The 27453-nt window shown below is 32.0% G+C and overlaps 3 protein-coding genes across 3 annotated transcripts; 2 read left to right on the top strand and 1 right to left on the bottom strand.

The window, feature by feature from the left end:
• Nucleotides 1-157: 157 nt before the first annotated feature.
• TRIADDRAFT_64168 (uncharacterized protein) lies at nucleotides 158-5273 on the bottom strand (the record flags this gene model as incomplete). Its single annotated transcript, XM_002115174.1, has 22 exons — nucleotides 158-781; nucleotides 854-897; nucleotides 985-1046; nucleotides 1148-1244; nucleotides 1331-1426; nucleotides 1508-1568; nucleotides 1638-1707; nucleotides 1791-1822; nucleotides 1907-1949; nucleotides 2025-2105; nucleotides 2170-2279; nucleotides 2380-2455; nucleotides 2544-2618; nucleotides 2758-2799; nucleotides 2892-2924; nucleotides 3180-3209; nucleotides 3338-3399; nucleotides 3545-3628; nucleotides 3750-3807; nucleotides 3892-3968; nucleotides 4284-4433; nucleotides 5255-5273. The coding sequence occupies 22 exons, from the start codon at nucleotides 5271-5273 to the stop codon at nucleotides 684-686; spliced, it is 1500 nt and encodes a 499-aa protein (XP_002115210.1). The 3' UTR covers nucleotides 158-683.
• A 4816-nt stretch (nucleotides 5274-10089) lies between these two features.
• Nucleotides 10090-14975, top strand: TRIADDRAFT_29326 (uncharacterized protein; the record flags this gene model as incomplete). The annotated part of the gene is made up of 4 exons (XM_002115306.1): nucleotides 10090-11641; nucleotides 13705-13803; nucleotides 14657-14748; nucleotides 14922-14975. 4 exons carry the CDS (start codon nucleotides 10090-10092, stop codon nucleotides 14973-14975), a joined length of 1797 nt encoding a protein of 598 aa, XP_002115342.1.
• An 8037-nt stretch (nucleotides 14976-23012) lies between these two features.
• On the top strand, nucleotides 23013-25421 carry TRIADDRAFT_29434 (uncharacterized protein; the record flags this gene model as incomplete). Its single annotated transcript, XM_002115305.1, has 4 exons — nucleotides 23013-24624; nucleotides 24745-24843; nucleotides 25051-25142; nucleotides 25353-25421. The coding sequence occupies 4 exons, from the start codon at nucleotides 23013-23015 to the stop codon at nucleotides 25419-25421; spliced, it is 1872 nt and encodes a 623-aa protein (XP_002115341.1).
• Between the last annotated feature and the right edge of the window lie 2032 nt (nucleotides 25422-27453).

The following is a 27453-nucleotide window of genomic DNA, read 5'->3' as shown; positions in this document are numbered from 1 at the left end:
AATGATATACCATGAGGGAATTCCAAAAGTTAGCGAATTTTAGACATTTATAGTACTGAAATCTGATATAGATTACCATGTAGCATTGTACTAATAGAGTGAAGAACCCAATTTTACGCGATGCACATAACGTTTTTGTTTTTCGCATGTCTTCAAATTTTCGCTTTATTAACTAGTCGACGTACCATCATAATTATAATTGTTAGCTCTGCAGCAAGATATAAAGCAACAGTATGAAAACATTGCTTAAAAAAGGGTTTCGCTATACATTTTCAAACTTATCAAACAGCAATACAGTTATTTTCAGTTGCAAATAGTTGGTAAAGTACGAGTTCATCGTGCTACCTTACTTTTCACGGTGTCCATCACCGTTACAAGATTCACGCATTTTAATTTACATTCAGAGTAGATAATTTTTAACAGACAACGAACAACGGTTCGTATAGTTTAGTACATAAAGAAGTCAAAAACATGTTCTACATTTCGAATGAACCGATAGTCTTACTGACATTCTTATCAGGTACTATAATTAATATACAGATGATTTTTGAACTTTGTAGATTCTACAGGAAATAATAATTAGGGTAGTGAACTTCTTGAAAGTGCATAGAACAGGCTATCAAGAATTTAAGTAAATCTACGCGAGTAAAGACCCGCTAAAGGTCAATATCCAAGATTCCGTATTACAGACCAAAGAATTTGACAGTACGATCCATACTGCAAGACGCGATGCAGGAAGCATTAGAACCGAATTTTACTCCAGTAACATCAGCGCTGTGACCTAACGTTAAATAACCAGATAAAATCAATACTCAACAGTAACACGGTTTCACACTTCCATTTGGTAACTAACCTGATAAGGTGTTCAAAAGCTGCCATTGCTTGGATAAATATACCCTATTATTCACAACATAGCAAGATTAGATTACTGAACAGCATGGTCTTGGTCAGTGCGATATCTATTATACTACAAAAATGGCTAACCGTATATCAGATCCACCGATTACCATATAAGTACCACTTTGATCAAAAGATACGGATTTAACCTAATAGTATTATAAATATCAACAATTACATATTCGAATTTACTACCGATTGATAAAATTATCATCAACGGTCAATAGAATGATTGTCAAACTCATCATACCACACTGTCATCCAAAGTAATTGATTTAAAGTTCTTCAACTTTCGCAGATCCCATAGTTTTACCGTGCTATCTTCGGCGGCTGTTGCTAAATAGTATCTGTTTTTTTTTTAAATAGAAATATCACATATTAAATTATCTAATTGAAGTATAAAATCAATCATTATTAAAATCTAGATTCTAACCCATTTTCAGAGAATGATATATCAGTAATTGATGCGGAATGTCCGCTAAAATTTGCAACATTGGTTCTCTCTTTAAGGTCCCAAATCTTAATGATCCTAGCAAATAAATTAATTGACAAGAACAATGATTGTAGTCGGGTATAGCGTTGGTGAGACTACAAAGATTATTATACTAACCCATCTGATGTACCAGTACCGAAGATAAGACCGTCAGGATGAAATTCGGCACATGTGAATTCTATGATTAAAGCAAACAACATTATTGTTAACAATTTGATAACAGTTGTATAAAATCGATGAATCGTACCATCTTGTTTGTCACCAGGGTCAGACTTTGTGATAACTCTTCCAGACTGAAGATCAGAGAAAGCCCATAACTAGATGCCGAAATAATCCCGTAAATTAGTGACGGTAGAGTATGTATACAGCTTCTTGAAGAATCAAAAGAATGGTACGTTACCTGATCCGCAGAGCTAGTAAGTAGGTATTCGCCTGAAGAAATATTTGGAAAGCAATTATAATAATCTTGTCGTAGGAGATATTTTCTGTTCAAAAATATGCATATAAAAAATATACCTGTAGCATGCAAACTGACGCCAGTGATTGCTTTCTCATGGACCTGTACGATAGTATAATATGTTATTTTCTTGTGACAATATCAACCAATAAATTCTTTACGATATATATAGCTAACCTTTATCATATGTCGGGACGACGATTCCGGTACTGACCAAACACGTACGGTAGAATCCTGAGAACCACTAAAAACAATATCCTACGTACAATGCAATAGCGTATCAGAACAGTAAATATTGTTGACAGTTAACGATTTGCGCTACCTCATTCGGATGATATATGACTTTGTTAACTTTCTTGGAGTGACCCTTTAGCGTCGCAATAATCTTATCTTCTGTACGATCAAATACGACGACGTTTTTATCTACTCCACCTAAAATAGATAATTATTCAAAATCCGTTAATCCAGGAGATATTTTTAAATTAACGATCAGCAATTCGAAAATATAAGAGTACATTATGGAGCACCTTACCTGTTACTATTCTAGAAGGATTGCCGCCTTGCAAATCAATGGTCAAAATTCCTTTAGCACTAGCACTATGCAAACCCTAAGTGAAACAATTGCAAGTCAGGTTATACTATGTACATGAAAACTGACTCTAGGCGATCGTTAGATCAATTGTAAGCGGTACTGACAGGAAGTGAGGCTATTTCTGCGTATTTGCTGATGTCGCTTGTCTTAGCTAAACCTTCAGGTATAGTTTTACCTCTCTGAAACAAAAAAAGAAAAATACTTTAATGCTACCCTATTGATGAAACAGTAAATTGAAGACCACCGTAGTACTTAAGATGGATGCAAAACTGAATCGGCGTCCAATCAGAATACAGTAAGCGATGGTCGTTCTCTTACCTTTTTACGTTCCGAAGTCAAAGCAACTGACGTATCTTGTAGCTAAAGGAACGAGATTGAGAAAAATTAAATCAGTTAGAATTTTACAATACAAGTATATCATGATAAATTTTAGACAGTTATTAGCCACCTACCTTTTGTATTATTGCCTTCGTAAGACCAATTTCCTATTTTTAAATACACAGTATGAGACGTTATTAATCAAGACCATTTAATCATCAGTAATTTAAGTTTAAGGATAGTTTTTCGCATCTCAGATGACAAGAAAATATAAAATCATATGTTTGCCATCATTCGAAAGATGGTGATTATTACGATCATCATTGTTGCGAGATATTAACAATTTACAGCATACATAGTAAGGTCGGACTGAATATAGAGTATGTATATGTATTCATTAACTTTAAAGACGCTATGCTAACCTGCGTTGCATCTTCAACTTCCATTTGTTCCTTAATGAAGCAAGATAGCATGTCAAGCACATACAGTATATAATTAGAAGTTGTTCAAGACCATTTGAGAGATTTCTACTATTACCCATGCAAGTAACCCTTTAACGAAGTTGAAGCATCAAACTTACCACAGGCTGAGCGCCAGCAGCAGGAGCCGAAACGCCAGCTTGAGGTTTCAATGTTGCTAAAGCTGAGGAAGAAATGTCGAACGAGAGATCACATTGAGTGCAAAGTATTGTATTCTTCAATCAATGCATATCAGCAATCATATCTATGTGTGACAATTGTATGTTTGCGAAATTTGGATAAGACTTTTTTGTTAACTATATCGTTACCTTCTCTAGCAGCTGTAAGTTCTTTAGTTAAACGAGCGATGACACGACATGCTGCATCATGCTGATATAAAGCATGCGACAACTCTAAAGGAACAATACGAGAAATAAGACATGAAGATTGATATAAAATTATCTCACTGGATGCTTATCGCTATTCTAAAGCCTATAAATAAAATGCCCATTATCATAGCACTTGGTATCAAACCTTGTCGGGTAGTCTGCAATTGCTGCCTTAAGGTATAACTATGAAGCATACAGGCATCCTAAGTACAAAGTATCAGTTAGTTTACAATTTTTTTACATGCAATTTTGGTCAAAATTCAGAAGGTTCCTATTTCTCTATTTACCCATTCATCTTGTAACGATTTCAATAGCGCAGGTATGCTGGTTGCAGAAGGTGGCCGAGGCTTTGATACTGGTGTGGCTAACATATAATTTAAGTATTCAAGTGCAGTATTTTAGTTCAAGAGCTTGTTGCCAAGGTAAGTGTTAACAGATATGTATAATACTGTACGATAAAATATAGACTATAGAAGCATTCTTTTCTAGGCATAAATCAAAGTATAGTCCAGAGTATCATACTAGCACGTAAAAGCGCTGTTGATCATTCTCTCCAACTACAAAACTGATACTAGTACAATGTTAATACAACAAGTGAACTTGCTGATCGCCAAGTGAGATATTACTTTACTTTTATCTATGAACATTTATATCTTGAGAAATGAAAATTTCTACTTACAATTAATGTTGACTAAATCAGCTTCTTCAATATCATCGCCAGATACGGGATCTTTGCCGTTTTCCTTGATATACTTGACGATCAATCGTTTCTCAAATATACAATTCGATTTTAGCGATAACACTGGTTCCTCCGGGACTTCGTTGCATACTGTCAATTAATAAAGCATTCATTTATGACAAGATTGCAAGCATGACATATTAAAGTATACAGTAGTAAGTTATTGAAGACTATAACCACGGATTACTACAGTATGCCCATCATGAGCATGGCCAATGGAAATTGTGCAATCTACGCGTCGCTTGTGAAATCGACTATAGTACAGTATGACTAGAACTATACTTGTCAATGATACGTATTACAGTACTTGAGCTTGAAGTGGCTACAGAATAGAGAAGATATGAAGATGATGACTTGATGGCGTGTGCTTCCAAGTAGCCATAGCGGCTTTTATCCTTAGAATAGCAATCAGCTACAGTATCAGGTCGCAGAAATGACGATTCTTTGCATGATCGAGTTGAATCAAGGACAAGACGCGTACGCATCTCCTATGCGTTGATCTACTTGGACACTGAAATGATCATGATGTCGTTTTTTACGGTGTTGAAACGCTAACGCATTTTATCACGAAAATCATGGTATACAAGAGTACGCAATCAACCGATCTATTGATTTTATTCCTAATGTATTAAAGCATAGCATCATCAGTAACGACTACTTTGAAGCTTAATTACTAGGAAACTTGTGCTTGGAGCGGTAAGAAAATGCACTTGCTGCTCGAGCATTGACACTACTACAGTCACTTCTTCAACACGAATCAACTCAATGGTCATCATTCTACCAGTAGAATACAAAGTAGTTTGATCCATGCACAGACCATTCCTATCTTAGAATGCTCATCGCTATTTCTACTTGTACAACAGCCGAAATGATTCCTAACGATCAAGAGTAAAAGCTATCTTAGGACTTACTTGAGCATATCAGCGCCATTTTCTTGATCGTAACGGCAAAGGACACGTGTTGAGACTCTGCGCACACTCAAAATACTGACTGTACAGTACTCGGCACGTTCAGTACAGTACGTATTGTACTGTACCAGACTGTACGCTGCACAGTCTGTCTACTGTACTGTATAGTGTTGTATAGTACAGGTAGCATGGCCTACTAAATACAGTAAATACCAATTGGATTGGAGTCTGCAGTCCATCATGGTGCTAAAAGCTTTCCAACCTTTATTCTGGTGGTAGTGTTGTACAGCAATATTGTTTTCCTACAAGATATTGGAAGAAAAGTAGAAAAGAAATGTCATCTATACTACCATTTCTATACATACTGTACAGTTCACTTAAGGATGATGCTCAATGTCGGTATAAACTACTGCATTAGCCCGTCAGTTGTAGTTGTATTTTTTCCCAGTTGAAATTAAAGTATCCAAAAGGAAATTTAAAACGCTGTACAGTGTACAGTGTACAGTATTTCTCTCCAAGCTCCCTGGTACTGTACGGTACACGTTTGACTCTGACACCGATATTGTAGTTGGACAAAAGACACGAGGCTGATCCGAGGCAGGGAATATCGGACGGACTTGACGGCCGATAATGTCGAAATACAGTTACAGACAGTACTTGCAGTGAGTATGGATCTTCTGTGCCTGATTTCTGAATCACAGCTATCAATTGGAATACATTCATGTCCTAATAAACTGCTTAATGTAAAAATGTGACTTTATTTAGTTTAGAAAAAGAAGAATTACAAAGTGGAGTGTAGCGCTCATGATGCAAACCACCTCCATATCCATGTCCATACTGATGTAAGTCCGAGGCCATTGTCAAACCAGTTCAAACTTCAGTATACTGTACTGTACAGTACAGTAGTCGAGCGTACATTATACAGTATTGTACACTAGGCTAGGCCCGCTAGTTCCCATTGGTTGATGAAACTCGACCACTGTCATGGGACTACTAGAAGATGACCTGGACTGAAAACTCCTTCAGACAGACGGACATTCCCTACCAAATGAGTATCGAAAAATGACTACTTACTGTACTGTAGTATGGATCTTCCGTGTCTGCTTTCTAAATCATTGGTACTAATTCTAATAACATCGACGATCTTACCTAACTGCCTCCAAGCGGAACTTAATCCCAACTCAGTAACAGATAATAAGATTGAGCGTAATATTACTTCATTGAGAAAAAATCAGTCAATTTCAAAATCGAGGGTCTGCATACTGAAGTAGTGTCATACCGAAGTGTTGGACACAATACACTGTGCTGCATTTTGGCGAAATGATTACAAAACCTTCATTTTTACTTTGTACTGTAGCGTCTCGCGTACTTTAATTAATAATTACGATGAAAGTAAACGTCGTACGTAAATTTTGATGACAGATTCGTGTAAATGAACTCTTTTTCTATAGACTGATATAAAATTTGTCCAAAAAAAAAAAATTTAATCCATCTGTTTGCACCAAAATCATAGAAATTAGCCCGTCCACTCTGTACTGTACAGTACAGTACCAGTCTCTTTTTGGGGGGGTTCGGCGCCAGATTTTACAATACTGTACCATGGACTGGACTGATCTCTCCTTCGGACAGACGGACTTTTCTTACCAAATGAGGCAGGTACTAATTTAAATCACATCGACGATTTTATATAACTTATATAACTGTTCCCAAGCAGAACTTAGTAACAGATAATAAGATTGAATGTAATATTACTTAATTTAGAAAAAGTCACTTAATTTAAAATCGATTGTCTCCCTACTAAGGTACTGTCAAAACCAGTTGTTTGGTACAATATCCGGAGGCAATGAGACCAAAAGTGTCTGTCTGTCCAAGAGTGATCAGTCCAGGTCTTCTTAGTCCGTGACTGTACAGTACTGTACTGTACTGTACAGCTTGTGACCATAACATGGCATAGGCTACAGTGTACAGTGTATACGTATACAATGTATAGTACTGTAATAATGGTATTGAAGGAAGACACCTTCTTCTGCAGTAGTTCATCTTCGACTCTCGCACTTGATGCAAAACCAGCGGCCTAGACAAATCTATGCTTCACAACATTAATAATTATTATTAGTACGGACAGAAGAGTTACTATTCAAATCGAATGATGTTTTCGTTGTACCTTAATTTACGTGTATACATGCCATCTCAGTTAATACACGTCTACAGTATGGTGAGACTTGTATTCAATGTCTGGCAGTATCACAGTCCTTCATAACAAAGTCGACTTGAGTTATCGTGCTTGGCCAGAAACTGACATTAGTACTAATTCATCAATTAATTATAATTATCAGTCACTGTTGGTCACAGATTGCTGTCTAGTGGCATATCGGTCAGATGGAGGTGGCAGAAAATTTAAAATTGAATAAATTACGTCATCTGTTTTACAATTGCAGAGAACTCGAATAAAGTGCAACGGACACGTATCTTATTATGCTCATTGCGGTGGAAAGTATCTCGAGTTTGACTGATAGGAAATCAGCACAGTTATGCATTAGACCTGCCAATAGTTAAACACCGCAGATTAGATCAAAGATACGCGTAGCGTATGATCCAACTGACGAGAGAACGTTTGATAAGCTTCATGATTTGGTGTTCATTGCACGTAAAATTGAGATTATTTTCTGGATAAAAGAGGATAACAAATATGGCAAACGTCTTTATTGTCAGACCACAATCGATGCACCTGCTATTCATGCAGAATAGAATAGACGCGTACTGTAATCCACGCTGATAGTTGAATTATACAATCAAAAAGGAAGTAATACTGAAATTTTCCTTTCACCTTTGTATTTTAAAATTTAGAATTTGTTGGTTGTTATAAGTTGTAAAATAAATTCATAGCTATACAGTATTGACACAAAGAGAATCCATGATTATACGTAGTATGATCATGGCACATCATCTGCGTAGGCCTGTATGACATAAATTTATTATTAGAAATTGAAGAGTAAAGTAAATAAATATGTTAAATGAAAAACATTTTAAATTTCTATCAATTAAGCTTAACCTCCGTTCTAGTAGTTATGATATGGACATTTCAATTATTAAAAAATGGAAGATATGATTTATTGTAAAAAGTTGGTATGGCGTAAAAAACATTTCCCAGTGTTAGTTCGGCTATATTGAAGTAGTACTATATCAAGTTGTCTTTTATACTTAAATAGTTACAGATCATTTGAATTTCAATACCCTTGATGATAATATACAAATATACGCGTATAATTAGGTATGCGCGTTTAATAGTGATCAAAATCATCATACCAACGATATACGAAATTATACGTAAATAATAGCAACATAGCTCTAAGTAGTGTGCCCATTTTTATTCCTATTAGTTTCAACTCACATCTGGCGCAATGGACCGATACGAAGAAAGCTTATAAATGGCGTATTTTGCCAATCATACTGTAAGTATATATGATCATATGAAGCAAATAGTAAACTATCTGCAAATGATAAAATCTTTCCAAAATAAAACGTTATCGCAATTCGATTATCAGTATGAGAAGAAAGAATCTTTCAATCGTTAAATTTAATGCTATTAATTCGTTTCTTTAGAATAAAATGGAGACATATTCATATAAAATATTTAAGTTTAGCGTCATCAAGGACAGTGGTGACATTGTTACCAGATTCACTTCAAACACCTTCGTTACAAGTAGATTAGCATTTATCCAAAGTTGTAATATCAGATATCAGTCACAGACAGAAGAAAATATTTCATAGTAGGTATATTTAGTAGGGTAGCAACAAAGAAATGTTTATATGTACATAGTTATTGATATCAACTAACAAAGAATATTATCGTCTAAATAAGCATCAGTATGCCCAAGACCAACTTATTGTACTCTAATTAATTAGTTTCCATGATATTGTATTCCTATAATATTAAATTGAAACCAGTCAAAGGAATTCATCAATATGCTATTTACAATACATTGAAATTTAAGACTAACGTATACAACACGATATAGTAATAGTTCAATATCACTGACCATCACATTATTTAGTGAGTATCTTAAATCGTTGATTCTATCGATTTTTTTATAGGAAAACTAATGTATTTTTTTATATTGGTATCGTCGCTTGATTTCTCTGAAACAAGAAAATTTCTAAGTTAATTTGCTTACCTATATACATAAGTACTATTTTGTTAGGCGTTGTAAAAAATCGAATGTCTAAAATGGGATAATAATCAATCAATGACAAGTGACTATAAAATATTTCATAAATCGAGGATTATGGCGTTTTATCAATCAAGGGACGATATCCATCAATATTGAAATTGTTTGTTTTATGAGCAAAAATTGAAAAGATCACGTCATCCGTGTTTCATGAAAAGAGAGGTAGGCTATTGTTGATATTTTAACTTATTTTTACCGTAATTATCAGTTAAATTTACACTATATTATCTATGTGACCATACTGATATATTTTAATACATACATTACTTATTCTTCAATTTATTTCAGTATCTTGTCCGATAAAGCGGAAAAAATTTCACCAATTATTAGCTTTTAAGATCTTTCAATAATTTCGTGATCAATGTCATCTAATATTTTCGGTACTACAATTTTTAGCCTAAAACAGAAAAATAAAATTCATTTCAATTTCAATCTCCATTAAAGTATTAATTATCATATAAAGTTATTAATGCAATATTGCAACTTCTTTAACGGCTAAAAAATTGATTTTATTAGTAACTGCTAGCTTTGAAGACTGCTAGAGTTAGTAAAGCTCGACTAACCATCAAGTCTTTTTTTTTTACTGATTTCTAGATTAAGGAAAATAAAATGAAGGGGATTGTCAAATTGCCACCGGATTCGAGTTTACCAAGAAAATTATGGAACTCTTCTTTATGTTGTGGCGACAATCCTGTGACTACTCGTGGTCGTCGCTTACAGATACTAAAAATGCTGCTACTTGTCTGTATACCGTGTATCGTCCTAATGGTACAAGCCAGTTTTTCCTTTTCTACGGAATTAAATAAAAGATATGCAACAGAAGCAATTCGAAAAAATATCAACTGTAGCTTGACATATGCATCATTAGTTGATCGATTACAATATGAAATTGGTTTAACGACATTTACTATTGGTTCAAATCATACTTCTGGCAGCAGTCAACAATTAGAAATGGCTAGGCAATTAACCGATATGGAAATTGATACGGTAGCCTGGCCGAAAAATACCAGTGTTTCTGGATATACGACGCATTCAGAATTTGCACAGCAACTTCGACAACGACGACAACAAGTCGATAATGGTACTGCCAATATCAAAGAACAAATGGAGTTCTACGCTAGATCGGACCAGATATTTTTAGATTGGTTATCGAAAACTGTCCAAAGTGCCAATGATAGTAATTTATGGAAAATTTTAGTTGGCTATCAAATGCTATCATACGGTAAAGAAGAGAAAAGCTTAGAGCGTACCATTGGTATTCTATACTATCTTCAGGGCTATTTAAATACAGATGAACATTTATTCTTTATCGAAAAATCATCTAAAGGTAAAACATACTTGAATATTTCAAAGCAGTATTCACCAATTATTCGCACGAGATTCAATATCACCGATGGAATCAATGAAGTAAGTAGACAATCAACTGATCTTCAAACCCAACAGCAGTCCGTTTTATTCAACGAAAGGCTTATCGTACACGATGATGCTAAAGCTAGTTTATGGTTTTTCAATATGTCAGCGTACATGAATGATTTATACATGATTCAGACACAAGTTGGACATCAAATTATTAATGATGCGATCATGATCAATCGAGTAGCCGATGTTGATCTAGCCTTATCAGCATTTTTACTTGTGGTTGTATTATTTACATGTCCTATTTTAGTTTATTTGATTTCTCGACTAACGACTAATATGCAGCTATTCGCCAAACAATTAGCCGACAAAACCGGTGAATTAGAATACGAACGAAAACGCACCGATGATTTATTGCATCAGATGTTACCACCGCCAGTTGTAAAACGACTGAAACAAGGAAAGCCGGTCTTAGCCGAAACTTTTGAAGATGCTACTATATTTTTCAGTGATATCGTTGGTTTTACCTACATATGTCATAGTAGTTCAGCTTTAGAAGTTGTTGATATGCTAAATTTGTTATATGGAGTCTTTGACGCAAAGATTGAAACTTTCGACGTTTACAAGATTGAAACTATTGGCGATGCTTATATGGTTGTTTCTGGTGTGCCGAAACGATTAGATAACCGATTACACGCCAAAGAAATAGCCGACATGGCGCTAGAATTACTAAAAGCAGTCAAGGACATGAGAGTGCCGCATATGAAAGACTTCAAGATTCACCTTCGAGCTGGAATACACACAGGTCAGGGCATAATACATACGAGTAATGTTCATAACTTATCTAAAAATTAATCAGTTATGATTATGATTTTGTTATTTCTACGCACACTTCTTTATTTATTAAGTATAAATCATAAATACTGCCTTAAATTATATGATAATTGAATTGAATGTAATCTGGAATGATCTTTTCGATGTGCTTTAGAAGTAGAGACTAGAAGCATTGAAATAAGTAGTACTATAGTAGTATATAGTATATTGTGGAATTTGATAAGTAAAATACGACAAAATGGATTAAAATGACTTTCAGTTTAAACTAGCTTATCAAAAATCACATCGTATTGTAGAATATGCCTAATTTATCGCCATTTTGATTCTGACGGTTTATGATTGAATAATGCATCGATAATCAAATAGTGATCCAAATCTACAAGATTGATGTAGATACAGTAAAATTAGTTTATAAATATGCGATATCGCACTGTAACAGCTTCAAAAATGTGAGAAAATTTGAGAGTTAAGGCAAGTGATACTGATTTTTCCATCTTTACTCGCCGTTTCTTATTAAGAATGACCTACATATAGGATATTGATTTAGAATAAAACTTCCCTAATAATGTATTCTAGTTGTCCGGTAGTTACTGTAGATAGAACAGTTTTTATGGTTTATTGTTCGCAAAAGCTTTTAACTACCCTGGTAGCAAGTCTATAATTGGCGATTGTATATTAATGTTACGTAATGCTACCATGGCTAACAGTAACTAGCTACTTTGGCACTTGTACTTGTGTCATCTTATAAAAAGAAATGACCTTTTTTTATTGTTAATACATGTTTCGATAATTCTCTAATTTAGTTGAAATACTGAGAATAATTACAATGTCTTAGTACTATGGTCGCATTTTATTGGAAACGCTATAGAGGGCGTATATAATATTGAAATTCCAGTTTTTATTATTGGCATGTACTATTATTGTATTGGTAGTCTAAAGCGCAATTTCTACATGAGATTGTCTAACTTTGTGGATTATAATTATATCATTATGCACTATTCTCGTACTGCTTTAAATAGAGTAAGTCATATTTTTATAAAATTTCTATTCCTTGCAAAATACAATTCCAAATCGAAATTTCAAGATCGTTTTAATAAATAATAACGTCCTGGCATATCCTTATAATAGATCGAACAAATTTAAAAATCTGATCAATACACACATATTATAGTTTGTCTTTCTTCACGATACGAATTATAGCATACTCTTACTCGCTATTAGGGGGGGGGGTTGTTTATGAAGTTAGTTGAATAGATCACAATAAATATGTTGCAGTTCTTGTTTATTACCAATTGACTGTTGTTGTTATAAAATTAAAAATCAAAACAATTTGTCGATCTAAGATATTATAATAAGCTATGAGTTAAATTTATATTATTGATTCAGAAGATTATCATTTCCTATTTATATTTCTATCGTTCATGCAAAATATCTTTACTGTATTACTGAAATATAAGATTAACTTTCTCTATGGGAAGCGACTATGGATTATTAAGCGTTTGATGTAAATGATAAATTAAATTATATGAGCCAAATATAAAACAATCTTTGGTCGATAATGCAATATCCTTTCTTTTGAAAAAATTTGATTCAATAGGTGGACTTATAATATCTATCGAGGTATAAAAAATGCTGTATTACTCTGTTGCTACAATCTTTAGTGCCGAAATAGAATACCGCAGTTTTGGAAATACTCGTATCGCCTTCACTTTTTATCGTTTTAGCTAATCAGTTACCGAAATGGCTGAGAAATGAATCAGATTATGACTTGTTTACGATGATATTGTGTTTCACTGTTGTAAATAGAATACTATTTTCGCCATTCACATTATATGCACAAAGTTTAGAAATAAATTCTTCATTTTTATATCTCTAGTTGGCTACATATCTGGTCGTGTTTTATTGCTGATAAATTGCGATATACGCGAACAGTCCTTCTGTATATATTACTGACTTAGTCCTCAAACAGGCAAAGACGCATTTGCACTCAACGTATAAATTAGTAACATTATTGTTTTACTGAATTGCTTCTAGGTCCATGTGCTGCCGGAGTAGTCGGATGCAAGATGCCTAGATATTGTTTATTTGGAGATACAGTCAACACAGCATCCAGGATGGAATCAAACGGCCAAGGTAAATAAGTAGCTTACACGTTTTGTACTTATAACATAGCACTACTGTAGATAATACTGATTATATTAATATAGATTTTATAATCAAAGCATATTATAAATAGACTATTGAATACTATTGCCGAAAATATAACTACAATATAAGCATATCAGGACGTAGAAATTTCGTAGTGGATTTGAAGTATATAATGAATTATTATAATTACTAAGTAGACAGATACTCATTCGATGTTTATTATTTGATCGCATACTTTGAGTTAGCTTAACGTCTTTAAACCTCGAGACTACGGCACACAAATATACCTTCCAATATGAGTTTATATTTTACCACATATATCTCTGACTTTGTTATTTTATTAATGGTGTAAGATAATTTGAATCGTACTAATATCGATGACAATACCAATGCAGTAATTGGACTCTAGTGAACACTCTTCAACTATATTAATAGCCAGCCAAGTCTTAGCAAAGAAATGGCAACACAATACGCGATACATTACTACATATAGAATTATGTGTGTGTGTAAAGGAATTATGTATTAATACATATCACGCTAGTTTAACTATTCTATCAATGTCATTTTACGGAAATTTTTGCATTAAATAAATTGGATTAGAATGCTTAAATGTAAAAAAGCTTAACGTATGTCAGATTTGAATTACGTCCTTGTCAGCAAGGATGATAAAATGTGATACCGGTCTTTAACAATTTATTCTATCGTTTCTAAAATAATCTATAGTGTAAATATAACTTAATTAAATGTTTAGTTCTTGATAACACCTTTTGATAATTCCTTGATTCATTATTAAAGTTTACCATTAATGACTATGGAATACACTTAAACTTTAAACAGCTTCGAGAATTCATATAAGTAAAGTAGCATTTGATGCTCTTGAATATATTGGTGGATACGAAACGAAATCAAGAGGATCCTTGAATATTAAGGTGCACAGAATCGATACAGCTATTGATAATATTTCAAGCTTAAACCCAGTTTAAGGACAATTCAATATTTATTACTGCTATTGCTACTGCAATAAAATTGCCTGTTTAGATGTATCAGAGCAGTATACAATTTGTATAACGCATGTAGTCATGACCAGTTTATTATTGTTTAGGGTTTAGGTGAGATGGAAACATTCTGGCTTTTAGGAAAATTAGGAAGTATTTAATGAATAAAATGTTGCTAATACGTGTTTCTATCGGGCATAAAGCTAAATTACAACGCGACTGGATGCTGATGTTCCGAAAGTAGCTACCAATTTAAGTTTGAATTTCTATTATCTCTTCAATTTATGTTCTAAATGTGTTAACAAACTGAATTCTTGATTATATTAATTTTTATTGCTATCAATTAAGTAACTTTAGAAGAATTAACATGCCGGTAGTCTGCAATACAAAGATTTTATGCTGTACAGATATCATTCGTATAATTTGTATGGCTGTATAAACTTTTTCATAGTTACTCGAACGCCCATTCCTATACTTTTTACTTAGGCAAAGGCGTAGATACCAACTGAGTTGACTACTAACCATTTCATTAAATGATTATAGTGCACTGCACACTGTAATAACAATATTAAATATTTAACTCGTTACTAAAGGCTCAATCCTCTTATCAGTATAGAGCGAAATTATAATAGCTGGTATCAGTAGTAACTTGCGGTATCTTCATCTTATGCATGGGTGGCTGTTATCAGTCTACAGATATTGCCTTTTTCATTATTTCATCTTTCTTTCGTTTTACGGATAGCTTAAAAAGCGGATGTGTTATGGTCATTCCAAAGAACGTCTTAAATGACTGTAACATATATATATTGTACAGTAAAATATGTTGTAGTAACACTATCACTAACACTGTAATTAGACCCCTATTTTAAGATATCGCAATCACTGTTCTCGTTTGTAATATCTATCACACCTGAAATTATTATCTTTGTACAAATTATGACTGACTAAGAACGTAGAATTGAAATGATTTACGGTACATAGTCATCATTCGTAAGTCTGATGGTAGATAATTTATATAACGTAGTTAACACCATTTTTGATAGTTTATTGGAGTCTCATTGTATGTTACGGCATATACTATAACGACCATGCAAAAGCCTCTAATATACAGTGGATTAATACCTACATTTCGCATAATTCATTATCACTATGATTTCGTGACTAGATAAGATTTATTTATGTCCGTGTCCTGTAGATATTGTAAGCTAATGCAGTAAACGATACCGCATTACTTGCGGAGTGAGTTAAAATACATACGGTACCGCGAATGTGCTTAAACTTCCAGATGAGACAATTGTGATACTTTCATGAACAAGGTTGTGTTTCTCTACTTCATATATATATTAAGTCTGGTAGTGATCGCTTGCTACTTCATTTCAAGTCTCAAATGAGATTTAAAAAAGTTTAGAGCTGCAATTTCATTAAGCCAATGTATTTGTATTCAGTAAGATTAACCAAACTTATCTGAGTTATCTGTTTATTTGGTTGAATTTCTATGTATCTGTATAATGAAACCGTATAATATGTAAAAAGTGTGAAGTGTGCTGCTATATTGCCAATATATATAGATTTTATGTTAACTTTGAAATACTAGAAATAAATTTTAATACAGTAAAATATTTATGAATGATAGATGTAAGGAGTCTTTTGAAATAAGCGTCTGGCATTTACTGATTACAAATTATGGAAATAGATTTTGATTTTATCTATAAATTAATAGATAATTTGCATAAAAATTTTATAAATTTTTATACTGAAAAATTTATGCTGTTATAGTTCACCCATAGAACTTTTAGTTTCACTCAATTAACCATGGATAAACGGTAATTTGAAAAGGTAGATATTATTGCTATGGTAGGAGATCACAAATAAAAAATATACCGTTACAACAAGAAGCAATATGATAAGGTAAAATGTAGATTGGATAAGATCAGTGTTACTCGTCAATTACCTGCATGAAAGTAATTAGATAGGAATTTTAGCGGCAATTATATAGTTGAATCACTGAAGCTTCTTGAGAAGTCGAATCAAAGCTGCTGCTATTTTTAAGATAAATAAATAAATAAAAATAACAACAACTTATAATTGGATAAAGAAAAAGTCAAACAACAATTATATTATAATGAAAACAATAAATCGCCCTAATAATTAATGCATGCATCATTTATGTATAGATTAGAATTACGGAGGCTATAAACTATGATAAAAAAAATGGTGCTGTTCTTTCTATACTCTAACTAATAGAATTAACGGTCGCTTATAACTTTGCCGTGTTGTGCTTATCATTAGAATGAACGCATAAGTACAAAATGCTAACTTCATTATGATCTCATATTTTGTTTGCGACCAATACTGGCAGATATTTACAATTGATGGAACCTAAGCTAGAAAATATATTACTCTTTCTCATGCAATCGTGGCTTATACACAGTTTACGATGTTATACAAATTAAAAATTAGACGATAATCTTGCAAATCACCTATACTTATAATAGGTTTTCTTTTATTTCAGGCAAAAATTACTGAAGAGTGCTATTTCCGCTAGTCTACATTTCAGAATAATTGCAATTGTTGTAATATATAATAGTGTAAGTTTTATACTTGTTGTCTATTTCAATTACGGTACGATCATTTTAGAGCATAGATAGAAAATAACACTACTGAATGTTAGAATAGGATACCGACAAATCTTGCTAATTTAATTTCTAATAAAGCCTCTGTCTCTTCCGTTAGTAATCGCGTAATAATTCGATCCTAACAGAGGAACAATTGATAATATTTGAGTTATTGCTAATTTATCGTTCATCTGATGCTATCGTCAACATCTTAGTACATTCAGAGTTATGATTTGCTCCTCTCTGGACTGAAATAACGAAATTTAGATTTACGCTTAGTGACAATTAATCTTTCTAATAGCTAGTAATAACATTGCTTGACGTAATGAATTTAGGACTTTACAATTGTGTAAAGAATACGTCAATGAGATATGCCTCCGATATATTCTTTATATTGAATATAATGCCAATTTCCTCTCAATATTATCATTTTCAATACTGTAATTAGAGGTCTGTACTAGGAGGAACATAAATAGTAATATTATTGATAGCAGATAAGTTCCTATTTTTACGCCGTTACGACCAGGATAAAGCTCGTTGAGCAATAAATGTTGGCATTTCACTTAATGACAGAATTGATAATTACACCGAAGTACTAGTACCGTTCTTTCTTAATTGAAAATTTCACACTTTTTGATTACAACTTCAATTTAGTATAATGTGATGCCTTTACTGTTTATATCCGCCGAATTATTTATAGTAGTTATTAATTTACAACGTTAACGAAAGTTTACTAATAAAGTTAAATGGAAAGATAATTAGTAGCAATAGTAATCATATGAAGTTATTTTTTCCTTTGAGAATGCTTTTATAAGCTTTTTGATTTTAGAATATCTTTAGAATTTTACCTGAGTAACTTAAGAAATATAAAATTTACGAGTACAAAATTAAATAAATATTGTATTAAAATATGGTAACCGCTAGCGTTACTTACTATTAGTTAATAAAGATTGCAAGCTCCATGTTTCTTTGGCTAGGCTATGCGAGTATAATTATTCTTTTAAAATAGCATAAGGTAAGATATTGTAGAAAATGAGAATAATCGTTATTACTAAGCAATTAATTCTTGTCTTTTCACTTCAATAAAGAATTAAATGTATCCATCATTAGTAGGGTGACTTAAATGTCTCCATTAAAGCTATAATGGATAACACATTTAACAGCAATAGATTACCGATGTCTTATTTAATTATAATTAATTATGAAATACATTCATTCGAATATCGATGTTATTTTTTTTAGTAACATCCAAAATACAAATTATTTTCTACTTTTTTATACATTATAGAATAAAATATCTTTCATTAAAAAACAGAATCCGCACCAATAAGACAGTGTATGAGGTAACCATTCGACGTAGCATACGGTATTAAATTATGGTTGTTGATGTTTCCTATCAATGCTATCCAGAATTTGATTAAAGTTATCAATTCGCATACATAAGCAATATGTTTTCCTATATCTAGTCTATAATTTTTTATATTCCTATTTTATTAATCTTTCAACTCTTTGTCCAGAAATGCAGCCTAACAACTTGACACCGAAAAAATTTTAACGAAAAAAATTGATATAATACGGCACCATATGCACTTATTTTAACTGTTAAATTATTCTAGGAATTCACGATATTCCATTTTAAAGTTCTAACTAATGGATCTTTCGTATAGTAGACGCAAATATTACACATGTTGTGCTTTAAAAAGCGCTAATAATGGCAGATATGATTTTTTACGAACAGATATTTAAGAAATCTCATAACTTTTATTTACGAATACACAAATCACCCAATAGTAGCGGCTAAAATATAAGGAAGTTTATTTACAGATCAAGGGAGATCATTGACGGAAATTATTTATTTAAGTTAGCAACACAGTACGTGATGATTTTGCTGAACTTAAAGACCAGAGTTAAGAAATAATTTAGTATAGGCTTTGAATGAAATCTCTTCGCCATATAGATCATAACAACCCTAGCTTAGGCTAAAATTGGTGACAATGCAATTATAAATTATACATGAACAGTTCAATAATTGCCTACTATTTTTACTCAATACCGTATACTTTACGGAGGAACTAGAATTTATTCTGCTGTCTATAGAACAAATGTATAAATTAAGCCAGGCAATGATGAATGTAAGTGAATAATGTTTAAAATATAAGTTGAAATATAAACAAAGTAAGGTAGTCTTGGTAAAAGATAGATGTTTATCACTTAGAAATTTTAATTAACGTAATGTTATAGCTAGAAACAATACCTATTTTTTTGCTGATTACTTTAAAATTTGCATCGGTATAGATATTCTGAACAGAAATTACACCTTGACAAGTGTTATCTATAAATTTTATTATTAACATTTATTGTCATCGGTAATGATTTATTTTCTGCAATGAGATATTGTTGTCAATAAATGGGATCTGTTGATAAAGACAGGAATGATTAGCCTGCTAGAATGAAATAAGTTTGCTTTAATAGCATAAAGGGCACTTGCTTTGCTTCACTTTATTCTAATGAAAAGATTTTATTATCAAGTTAAAAAGGTCTTGTGTAGGTCATTAATCTTACATTGAGATGGGGTCAGTTGTCTTTGTTAATAATTGTAAATAGCTGGCTTATTCTATAGAAATAATTAAAATTATTGGAAATTTACTATTTACCTTTATCGAAAGTTAAGAAATAATATTGCTGTAAAATGAATTACGTATACTTTGATTTTTCAAGAATTTTAGTTTATTATATGGAGAGAATTGCATCTTTCTAAAAAGTTTGGATATTATGATTAAGATAATCGGAAATTGCTACTGCTCAGTCAAATACTATCAAATATTTCCGTATGATATCTTCTATTAAAATTTTATTAACATTCTGCTTTGAATACTGAAATGCAATAGACCAATTTAAAATAATTCTTTCTAAGTTTTAAAATTAATTAAAGGAAGTTAAAGATGTTAAGTAGTATATTATAATAAAGGTAATTTTCTATCTTATCAGCGCTATTTTCGTTATATTTTCTATAAGGATTAAGCAAAAATAAATCATTTGTTTGATTTTATAGCTATACAGACAATTATTTAACTGCAGGAGTCAGAATTTATAATATCAACCAAAGCTATAAATAGAAAAAAATTAGATTGCTAATTAGTACAATGGAAAAATGCGAAGGAAGCATTTCCAACCATTAGTTCATGCAGATAATTTTGGCTATTGTATTCTTCCGAGAGATCAAATTTCTAATGTATTATTGTTTCTTTTCACAACAATTATTAAAAGTAATAGCCATATCAGGACTTACTTTGGTGCCCTACAATAAGACGGGTCGCGGTATGTAGTGAAAAGTGGCGACAGTTGACTAAGAAGTCCTTTTACTTTGTCGTATAAGCCGTTTGGTCTTTCGTTTTTTTTCATTACTACACAAAGCAAATTAGCGTCCAATACTCGTATTCGTTACTCCTGCTATTTATCCAAGTAAGCAACTTCATTTTTTGAAACGATATGAAATTTGGATCTGATACCTGGGTGAAATTATTCGAATTTACTGACCAAAATACTTTTCACGATTATAAACTTATTGAATGCCACATTAATAACATTATAACACGCAGTCATTCGATCTATTTAGCATTGACAGGACTTACCTAAAAAAATAATTCTAAATCCTTATTTTTTGTTGTTTTAGCTTACAGGAATCACAGACGATTAATATTCCTGCCAGAACGATTTTGTTGCGGTAAAATTTTACTCAGCGAGGAAAAAGTACGTTCAAAATTTTTGGTTTTAATAAATTTACTAGCCTAAAATTGAATCAATCAATTTATTGAAGTTGTTTATATATTGACGATATGTCTAAATTTAATTTTTATGTATTATATTACACATATAGAGTAATACTTTCAGTTCGAATACTGTGCCTATGATATGGATGAAAATTTTATATTGCCTTATAGTCTTGAATTTAAAATTTCTTTAATTTATTAGTTAAAAACAAATTTTAAATGAAAAATGCAGTCTACATCAATTTCTTGTTATAATGTTGCAGTGTATTAGTATGTAAAAATCAATAGCAAATGAGACTGTATTACCTTGTCCAGATATTTGTATTAAGTCCAAATTGTTCATAGAAATGATTTATTTTAAGTAAGATTTTCTAAAGTTCGGCGTGATCAATATTAGAATTCTTGAGGGAATGAAGATGACACAGTAAATATATATCTCTATGTTGATATCAACAACATGTACAACTATCCCTTAGTGTATAATGGAATTTATTTACACTAGTATCATTAACAACTTTCCATGTAATGAACACGCAATATTGTCGGTACCAAATTAATAGTTTCTAATACAGTATTTTTTGAGCCGATTTATGTTCTATATGTACATAAGGTGCTCTTGTTTATATCTTCATTTACGCTGGGAATTACTTCTGGAGAATCAGAAAGACAAGCCCTTATTGATATTTTTCTTAAATCAGTTACATGATATTTCTCAGGATATCATTGATAATAATTTCAAGTGTTTGACTAGAAAGAATATCACGATCAAGAGTCTAAATTTTCAATTAAGTATTTTATGCTACATTATTATTAAATTCTTGAATCGTTCGTAACAATCTCTAAAACTATTAGCTTGAAGTTGAATTAGAATTGGTCCATCTATAAGTGAAAGAATACACTCATAAATCAGTTTGGACATGTTATTTATTGCTTTCTAATGCTAAGTATATGAATTAACTGGCAAGTAATAATGTCGTACATATCACACAAATACCCCCACCCCCTCGAAGGACGGAAGGAATATTAGTTTACTTCTTTAGAATCTAAATAATAATTATTTATTAAGAATTATCTAGTAGCGTGGTTATCGTTTAAGTACCGTCTTTAATTTACCTTGAAATGGTTAAGAAATTGCGCCATAGCGTGTATCCTATTTCAGTTTAAGCAGAAATGGGAGCCTAATACTAGTTTAATAACTCTAATAAATGAGCTAATCGTTATTTTCTATCGACATGACAGAAATGATTGAAGCGAAATTGATTCTATCATATAACAGAAAATTGACTTGAGTTTAAACTGCTCTGAAGGATTTATGTAATGCATTGATGAGAAGTATCTCAGTGGTTTACAACATTTAAGATTGAATATTCTTAGAACGACCACTACCAATTGCATTTTTTAATCTGCTTTATCTCTGTTCCATTTTTAAATAGACCATTAATATCGCTTTCAGAGATATTCAACTAATGACATTCATTTATCTTTCTAATAAGATCGATTTTTGATTATGTGCTATCCATTTTAAGAAGTAACCAGAGTTGCGATTGATACTAGTAGCCTTATCTTCAACTTAGAGAGATGTGAATACTTCATTACTTCCACTAGTTAGGATATTATCAACTTAGCCTTTTAACATTACTAAAAATACAACGTGTTAATATACTCATTTTATTCGAGTAAGCAGCAACATTAATTTAACTGTATGTTACGAATTTAATAGGATATTGTATATGCCAAAATTATCTATCATCCGAGGGCATCCATTTTCATAATGGTGAATTCAGGTGACGGAAGATTACGATTGAATACTCAAATGCGGCTGAAAAGCCATATTGCTTCCAGTTTGTACAAAGATTTTCATGGAGACGAAGACGATGATAATAGTAGTGATAGTCAAGAAACCGAGGGTATCAGACGATTAGGCAATTATATAGATAGGCGTTCACTTCGTGCTCTTCAAAAACGGATCCAATCAATTAAGATGACAGTATTAATTTTAATTCCTTGTATTGGCTTGGCTGCTATAACAGTTTCCAGCTTGGTCAACAACACATTTCAGCAGAATCAGGCTAATCAAGTTAAGAAGGAGATTTCTTCGAGCATTCAATTGGGTGATCTTATTCACCGTTTACAGATTGAACGGGGTCAAACTGTCTTATATGTTAGTAGTAATTATGATAGAAATATGTTTAAGTCATTGATTCAAGAAAGATTAGAAACAAACAGAGCAATAGACAAGATTCAACCATGGCCAACAGTAGAATTGCATAGTTTAAACGAAAAAGCATCTTATTTAGCCAATCGTAGTGCCATCTATGAATATTTAAATTATCATCGTGACAAAGTGGTCGATATTGCCAATACTACCGCTATGAATGAATTAATTTTTTATTCTAATATTAATAGTCATTTATTGGGTTGGATTTCCACTGGTATCCGCAATGTGCAGACAGACAGTTTGTGGAATGTATTAGTTGCTTATCAAATGCTATTAAAGGGCAAAGAAGAGACCGGCTTTGAAAGAGCTGTTGGTAGTATCTATTTCTTACGAACGAACTTAAGCTATCGGGAGGCGTTACTTTATTACGCTAAATTACAACTTGGTAATATGAGCTTAACTTCAGCTGTTCAGTATTCCAATTATATTGCTCTTCATTTTAATGAAACGGTCTCTAATGCGAGTATCAATCAACGTTTGCAGTCGTTACGCAGTATTATAACCGAAAATATCCCTCATAAGCCATCCATTGAACAGGCTAACGATTGGTTTGCATACATGTCTGCCTATATTAATCAACTGAAAATCATTCAAGATAGAACGGCCCTATATATCCAATCTCAATCAACAAAAATTAGCGAAGTTGCAGCCCAAAATTTTATACTTTCACTCATTCTACTAATGAGTGTTTTATTTATTTGTCCAGTCTTGATCTTCCTAACCGTTAAATTAACGAAAAGCATTCAAACTTATGCAGTCAATTTAGCCACCAAAACTAAAAAATTGAAACGCGAAAAGATTAAAACAGACGCACTCTTATGTGAAATGTTACCAAAATCGATTGCTGAACGATTAAAACGAGGTCAAGATATAGTAGCTGAAAAATACGATAACGTTACAATCTATTTCAGCGATATTGTTGGCTTTGAGCAAATTTGCCATCAGTGTTCAGCTATGGATATAGTTGACATGTTGAATAATATCTACTTGTTGTTTGATGTCCAAACTGATAAACATGAAGTCTATAAAGTTGAAACTATTGGTGATGCTTATATGGTAGTGTCAGGCTTGCCGAAAAAATTACCGGATGATCGTCATGCTGTGGAAATTACCGAAATGGCATTAGATATGTTAAACTCGATCAAAAAAGTAAAACTGCCTCAAAACCCAAATACTCAAATTCAGTTACGAGCTGGGATCCATTCTGGTATAGAGCTTATTAAACTAGTTTCAAACTTTTTCTAGCATAAAATCCTAAAATTAATTAGTATCGCCTCTATGAAACTGCGGAACTGAACGTAATTTTCGTTTATCCATGAATTTACAGGATCTTGTGCAGCTGGAGTAATCGGTAGAAAAATGCCTCGATATTGTTTATTTGGTGATGCTGTAAATATAGCATCAAGAATGGAATCAAGCGGAGAAGGTATCATAAGACTTGGAATTATGCTTGATTAGTCAAAATTAGATATAATATAACTAATATATATAATCAGGCATAAAGATGAATGCAATTAAATTCTATATCAATCATTAAAGCTCAAAATCGATGAGCTGGGACAATTAAATCATTTTCAAAAGTTGCTAGCATTATTATTTGTATTAATATCCTATCAACTCGGTTATATATTAGCATCAAAAATACATTGCAGCGAAGCGACCTATCGAAAATTGGTGCAAACTTATCAATATCGACTGATAGAAAGAGGAGAAGTGAATATCAAGGTATAATATTTAAGCAAATATCGCTAAAACCGTTGTATCATGAGAAAGTATTAGAAAAGGTGGATTTTGTACGATTGTAGTTTTAACAGATATGAATAGTGTGGGCACTGTTCATAATCGAGGATTCAATTCATCATTGTAATAGGACAAATTTTTATTATCAATTTTAATTGGCTAACAGTGATATTTTACTATCTTGAATACATATAGGGAATAGGAAATATGAGAACTTATTGGATAATTGGCAAAATGATCACTTTGAACTCTTTCAACATCTAATTCGATTTTAGACCTATTTATTACGCCTTACAGTGCATGATTTATTATAAATCTTTTAGATTATGCCATGCATTAATTTTATCTCCGAAGAAATTAGAAACGGTTTCATGAAATTATGACTTATTGTTCAATTGGGCGATAACCGATTCTTGAAATTCTTATTTTATCATTCAGATATTGTTACTGTTCGAATATATCAAGTGTGAAATGTATTCAATTTGCATAACGTCCTACAAGTGAGCTTTCTTTCATTTTTTTCTAGTTTGGAATCTGTTTCGTAAATGATTGATTCACTAGCGATCAATGATCACCGCCATTTGATTTATATGACGTATTATAAACAAATTTGTATTTTCTTGTTAGAAATCGACGCGGTAGATAAATACATACTAGTTGCATCCTGTACAGCCGTAAGAAAATTAATTTCAACATTCATAATCTCTAGTTCAGTTGCAATTATAAGTTTTGAGCATTCTTGCACAATTTCTGCAATGCAATAGCAGTTACTTTCATGTAATAATATTGAGTATTTCTGTTGGATGGAGGAACTTTCGGAAATTCACTTGGGATTTTCACTGTCAGTAAAAATTTGGATATTTTTAAGTTCTCATATGATCCCTTTAAAGTTTGCCTGTCGAATGATTCTGTTAATTGGCATTAGACTTTAACTATTCGAGTATAGAGTGCATACTAAAATTTTTTGCAACACCATTTCTGAAGTTGTATTTACTGATTTATTCAATTTCAAAATAGTTACTTAATAGGTTAATTGGATCGGAACTGCTATTGAATCTAATTTTATATAAGCCTTGCATTCTTATTTTAGTTGAGATATTGAATGCCACTACAGTGTTATACAAGAGAACAACGATGATATATCACATGTATAAAATGGTTAGCTTGTAGTAAGACCTTAGCAAGCGTCCTTTTCTGCTTTAATTCAGATTTCCTTAGAGAGCTCACAATAATGTATCACTAGATTTATACTAAAACTTCTCTACACGAAACTTATGTAAATAAAAATTTTTCGTATTAGCTACTAAAAGTCAAGCAATCGATAAAATGCAGTGTTCATGTCGAGAATAGCTAAGAGCTGATAATTTAAAGTAAGTAAACAAAGGAAGAAAGATCATTAAATTCATTTCCGGATCAGAAATACTATACCTTATTGTAGTAGTTTCAATAAGAAGGAAATCTTGCATCAATTGATGACAAGCATGGAAATGAAAGATAATTGTTTTAACTGAAATAGTAGCTTCTAACAACATTTGCTAATAAAACGTTCACATTATCCTATTTTACAGGCGCAGAATTTATATAGTGCTACATTGGTAAAATCCATATTCTTGTAATTAATGCTTTACTTTGTATGAAGAGTTAATTATGAACTTACGGATCTCAGCATTGTGAAGTTGCATGAATTATTCTCTTATTCTTCCATTACTATTTACATTAATATAATAGAAGTAGCCTAAAATTAATTAAAACCTCTTTTGAATCCTATAGTCCGCTGGAATTCTCTCGGTTATAATCGCATGGTTGCTGTAACAAATTATTTCATTTGTACTACTTGATACAGTAATATATTCTGTACAAGCTCAAAATCAACTTACTATAATACTAAATAAAGTTTAGATAAATAAGTTAGTATCGTATGGATGATATTAAATAATTATTTAATGTTTTAGTATATACGTCTTTGGCGTAAAGCTACGTTATTTTCAAGTAAAAATTGTTTGAAGATCTTTATTGGGTGACTTCTTAAGGTTGTCTTTTAGCAATTTTAAATAAGACAGTTGTTGGTAAAGCTAATAAGTTAGGTGGGTTACTAATAGAATATTTGATGATCATTGCTGGAAATTTTTGAATGACTTTTAGAATTTTGCTCACGAATAATGAAACATAGATTTAATCAAGTTAATACACCGCAAGTAAAAAGCACGTAGTATACTCCATTTTGATGTTGTACCGTAATTATTTTGAGAACAACAGTAAAATTGTCAAGTCTCTAATCTGACTTGATGTTGAAAGA

Source organism: Trichoplax adhaerens, genomic scaffold, assembly GCF_000150275.1.
Source record: "Trichoplax adhaerens TRIADscaffold_10 genomic scaffold, whole genome shotgun sequence".
NCBI classification, from domain to species: Eukaryota; Metazoa; Placozoa; class Uniplacotomia; order Trichoplacea; family Trichoplacidae; genus Trichoplax; species Trichoplax adhaerens.
Note: the sequence above shows the minus strand (reverse complement) of the source record. Positions and strands in the feature narration are given on the sequence as shown.